The following is a 5139-nucleotide window of genomic DNA, read 5'->3' as shown; positions in this document are numbered from 1 at the left end:
TCAAGTTTTCGTTGTTGTTGTTTTTTTTTTGTCTGCTTTTTTTCGCATCAAGCCATCTAAACACGGCATGATTTGAGGCGAAGCTTGAGAGAGGATGATTTTATTCACAGAATCCAAGAGATGTGCTTTTAATTTAGCCACCTTCAAAATTAAGGCTTTTGCTTGTGCTGCTGCTTGGCTGTTCTTGCCTCTTTTCTCGGCCACATGAATCTGGTCCAATACTGTGTCCACAAAGAGTTGTCCGTACATGCGGAACAGAGGCAGGGTCTGCTCATAGGAACTGGCCTTGTCGTCTTTTGGCAGGACGAAGTTGTACTGTTGCGCCATTAAAGCGCGCAGATTCTCTAGGCAAGCCGACATATCATCTGGGTCATATTTGTATGTGTTTTTACAGTGTTGAGCATAACCCAGCATTCCACCACCATTTATTCCAAACGCGTTCTTGATTTGATCGAATTTCAGTTCCTCGATCTCCTGGTCCATGTACCTTTGGAGCTGATCGATCTCGAGCTTCAAGGAGTTGTAAACATCTACCACATCCAAGCCTCCTTTTCCATAAACACTGAGAATTTGATTAAAGAGCGAGCTTAGCATCATCCCACCATATGGTATGCCACCAATAGCGCCAGAAACCATATCCGCGGCAAAACCTTCGGCTGCGGCTGCTGCCGCTGCTGTCGCCTCTGCCAGTTTGGTTGGTTTCATGTCAATTACATTCTTTATGGGGCCAGAATAGTGCAGGTTTTTGCACACAATAGTGTCCTGAGCATTGGTGAGTGGAATTAACCCGTACACAATAAGGAGGAGGGCACATAGCCGTACGGTTCGAGGTGAAGTCATTCTAGATACAGTAAGTGGAAAAGAAATGATGTCATATTTGAAGCTCAGAATAAAGAAGACAAAACAATATTTGTTGCTTGTTCTTCTTTCTTAGTTCGTCTTTTTTTTTTTTACAAACTTTATGGTGCCATTATCCAAGTACCTGCATGAATGCGAATACAGTCGAACCTCCGGTTGCGACCACCTCTGCTTGGAGACCAGTTTGGCAAACTACCGAAAAATTCCAAGCCAAATTAATCTCTATATTTGGAACCTCTTGTAAGCGACCGCGACCACTTTTAGAGCTAAAAGTTTGAAATTTTCTGTTGTCTTTAACCTCTAGTAAGCGACCATTTGACAGATAACAAAGCAGAAATTGGCCGGATAATAGGGTGTCGTAACATTATCGCATTTCTGGATAGTACAAGGGAGACAAATTTATCAATGCGAAGTACCGGATTTTTTCTCAAAATTGACGTTTCACACGAATAAGACATTTAAAACATGGGTAAGTCTTTGCAGTTGCCTTATGCTTATGGAGCAAAATTTTGACCCAATATGGTCTAAGCCCTCGTAAGCGACCACCTCTCGTAAGCGATCATCTAGGTTTGACATTTTACGTGGTCGCTTACGGGAGGTCCGACAGAACCAAATGAATTCGGAGGATAATAAATGTGCGGAGTATTGACAAGTCTACTGAGCTAATTATCGATAATTAGATGCTTCGTGTCTTGAATACACAATAAGACCCATTTCGTTCATAGAAACCTCTCTTGATCGGAAAAACAACGAAATAACTTCGATGGAAAAGACTATTAATCAATCAATCAACGTTTCTGCGCAGTATGTACAGAATTAATTGACATCATGATTATAAAATAAATATGAGAAGAAAAATATATGATGCATATGGCTGTGAAAAGAATAAAAACATGTATGTGCGTGGTAACCAGAGCAAGCATTGGCCATTGAGCCAGTTACCACCATATTTTTTTTATTAAAAACTTTTTTGAACACTTTCGTCCGATATCCTTGCTACCGATTGTTAGCAAAGCTCTTGAACGCTGTGTTCTCAATCGCCCTTATGACCATTGAAAGCGCCTGATAACTGCCCTTCAGCACGGGTTTTGGAAAAATCGATCTTGTGTGACCCAGTTACTTTCAGTACTCCACGATATCGGGTTTAATCTGGACAAGAACTTCCAGACCGATGTGATCTACTTAGATTTGGCAAAGGCGTTCGACAGTATAGATCAACAAATTCTTCTTGCTAGACTGAACGGGGATCTCTGGTAGATTACTATCATGGCTTAGAAATTATCTTTCTGCCCGCCGGTTCAACGAGTGGTTCTCGAAGGTGCTTTGTCACAATGGGCCCCTGTCACTTCTGGGGTGCCCCAAGGGAATACAGTCCAATGTGCCTCAAGGGAGTATCTGGACTAGCTTGCCTTGTTAGCCCAGGGGGCGGGAGGGTACTATCAGAAAAGTTGCGTGGGGTGTGCGGCCCACATCCCAAAACCCTTACCCTGTTTATGACCAAAGTCTGCGAATTTTGCTACCCTATTTATGACCTGGCCAAAAATTTGATACCCTTTTAATGACCGTTGCGGCTGGCACAGTTGCCCTAAACATAAGTTATGAAGAGTTTTTGTTGATGGTCTTATTGAAAATGATGAAAAAGTAGCTTCTTCTAAGAAACGTACCCAATTCAAGACTAGAGTGCTAAAACCATACCCTATTTAAGACCAAAATGGCCAAAATAAATACCCTATTTATGACCAAAACGGCTGAAAAACCGTACCCTTTGGGGCCGCACATACCTATATAGCCCATAAAAAGAAGTCCACCTTCCGCTGGGCTTGTAGGTAGCTATGACTTGGGGACCATACTTGCGTCCCAAAGCAAAGTTGCCATTTAACAAGCGACAAATACAATGTCCGTCTGACGGCCACATTTAACAATAGTGGGCAAGTACGCGTTAGAAGACCTATCAACTTATTCGCTTTCGACACAATGTTCAGGACGTTCGCGCTAATTGTTTCTGCGTATTCTTGCTGCGTACGCAAATTCACACGCCACGTCATGCATCGATGAACGCGCTTAGTAATATAAATGAACAATGATAGGGCAGATGGCCATTGCTATATATTTGCCTGGAATTAACGATCTTGGACGTTTGGTGACCTCTATTTTTCTTCTGATGGATCATTTTCTCTACCGATTTTCTACCTAAAGCGAAAAAATGAAGAAAATCTATCGATTAGAAATTTGAATTTATTGCAAAATGCACCATCGAATTCCGTTATTTTTAGCTCTCCGCTTATCTTTGCGGCGGTTTCAAATGCCTCTTGAAGGGTTAGGTTTTGTGAAAACGTTGGCAACAAAATGTGTTTACTACAAAGTGTGACTAAAATCGATACTTTTAACTATAAACCCCTGTAGACAATGCTGAATTTCGTGCGCCGATTTTTCAAAAACAGGATAGTTTTCCACACGCTTTATCTCCGAAACGAAGTCGGTGATACCCAATTTGTTTTTGCATTTCCGACACAAGTAACTCATTATCTGACTGCAGTAAAAATGGAAAAAAATCTATCTGTTGGAAAATTTTAGCGCGAAAGTCGTTAAGGTAAATGCGGAGAACAAAAACACATTACGCAAGAATACATTACTGAAAATACATTACTGAAAATACATTACTGGAAATACATTACAGAAATACAAGTGTGACAAGGCCACAACAATAGCCACAACAATCAGACTCAAGAATAATTTGGCCAACGACAGTGTTATTCATTGTTTTTAAACCAGATGTAAAACAGTTCAGATGGTCTGATTAAAAAGCGACGTCAACAACAGTGACTGGCATTAAAAAACTGACCATTGCTTTTATTAGTCAGTGAAGTCGATAAGAAAAGACACGAAAATGAGTTTCCAGACGAGTTCAGCTGTTCTGTTTCCCCGTCTATCTGGTTTGTAATAATGACGAGGACAATGCTAGAGTGAAAGTACTAGACTCAATTTTCATCTTATCCTACAATGTATATAATTTGCATTACCAGTCTAAACGAAATTTGAGATCAACTAAAAATTAAAGAAGACCCGGGAAACTTCGTGAGAGCGATAATGCAAAAAAGGAATGGTTTACTTTGTGGTTTTCGGGGGAAAGTTCAAATTTGCGAGGAATCACTGCTATCACCGAACAAATCACATGTATTTTCAGTTGGAGTGATCTGAAATACAGCGTTTCTTGAAAAACGACCCCGAGGAACAGCTGAGCAAAAGTCAAAAACATATCATTTACAACTGGCACCAAAAAAACGATCTACATCTACATCTACATCTACATTTATTTAGTTGATAAAGTCCCGCAAGACATCACATCAACTGTACCAAACATATATGCACATATGCATAAGCTAGACAAAAAGGATAATTAAAAAATAATTCTTAAGTACAATTTACTTTACTTATCTGTGTGTCATGTTTTAAAGACGAAGAAATTGAAAAGAGTTAGAGTAAAAATCCCTTACCTCTGTTCAGCTGTGTAGTTGTTAACCTAATACCCAAACGCTCGCAGTGCAACACGATTAAAATACTTCGAAAAGAGCGCGCTTTGTTGAAGTAGGCTCATTGTGGGTATGCCTTTTCAAAAGACTTTATTCCCATTGGTTGGTTTTTTATTGACGTAGTACTGTTGTTTGGTTTTCCAAAGCAAAATCGTATTATCCATAGGATGAAAACAATAACGAATAGAAATTAATTCTGAATTCATCAGTGTACAGACGGTGTTTTCAGAGGCTCAGCACATGAATAGCTATTGAAAGTACATATTACTGAATAGGCAAGAAACAACACAACAAGCAATAACTATCTTTTTTTGAGCCGACCTTCGAGCAACAAAATTGATGTGAAAAAGTGATAAATTTTCTAGCGTTATTTAAAATGCGGAAAAGTCACTCCTAGTATCTCCTAAAACGCCTGACCTCGTTTGGCGCCATTTCTTAACGAAGACAGTGACAAGTATAAAAGAGCGAGGTTAGCATTGTTATGGCACGTTGTTATGGCCTTAAACTCAATCAAAGTTACCCCTTTGTGTTCCCAATTAGTATATTTTTTCCATGGTCTCTTTATTTCTCCATAAATTAAAGTAGGGTTGTCATTTTATGTATTCAAGGCACGATCGAAGTAATCTCTGCTGCAGATTGGAAGATGATGGGGCTAGACAACAGCAACCTACCATACCAGCGTAGTCGAACTCGTACCATGGAAACGTTGGCTGGCCTTGCAAAATTGGCGCACTCCTCAGTTAATTTATTT

The 5139-nt window shown here is 39.9% G+C and overlaps 1 protein-coding gene across 1 annotated transcript; it reads right to left on the bottom strand.

The window, feature by feature from the left end:
• LOC145497447 (uncharacterized) lies at window positions 1-1069 on the bottom strand. The gene has a single exon (XM_081477251.1). It carries the CDS (start codon window positions 838-840, stop codon window positions 1-3), a length of 840 nt encoding a protein of 279 aa, XP_081333377.1. The 5' UTR covers window positions 841-1069.
• Window positions 1070-5139: the final 4070 nt, after the last annotated feature.

Source organism: Orbicella franksi, chromosome 9, assembly GCF_964199315.1.
Source record: "Orbicella franksi chromosome 9, jaOrbFran1.1, whole genome shotgun sequence".
NCBI classification, from domain to species: domain Eukaryota; kingdom Metazoa; phylum Cnidaria; class Anthozoa; order Scleractinia; family Merulinidae; genus Orbicella; species Orbicella franksi.
The sequence above is the reverse complement of the archived record's forward strand: the minus strand, read 5'-3'. Positions and strand labels throughout refer to the sequence as shown.

What these genes read in the sequence shown, in the direction of transcription:
- LOC145497447 (XM_081477251.1), bottom strand. Translation starts at nt 840, where the DNA reads ATGACTTCACCTCGAACCGTACGGCTATGTGCCCTCCTCCTTATTGTG.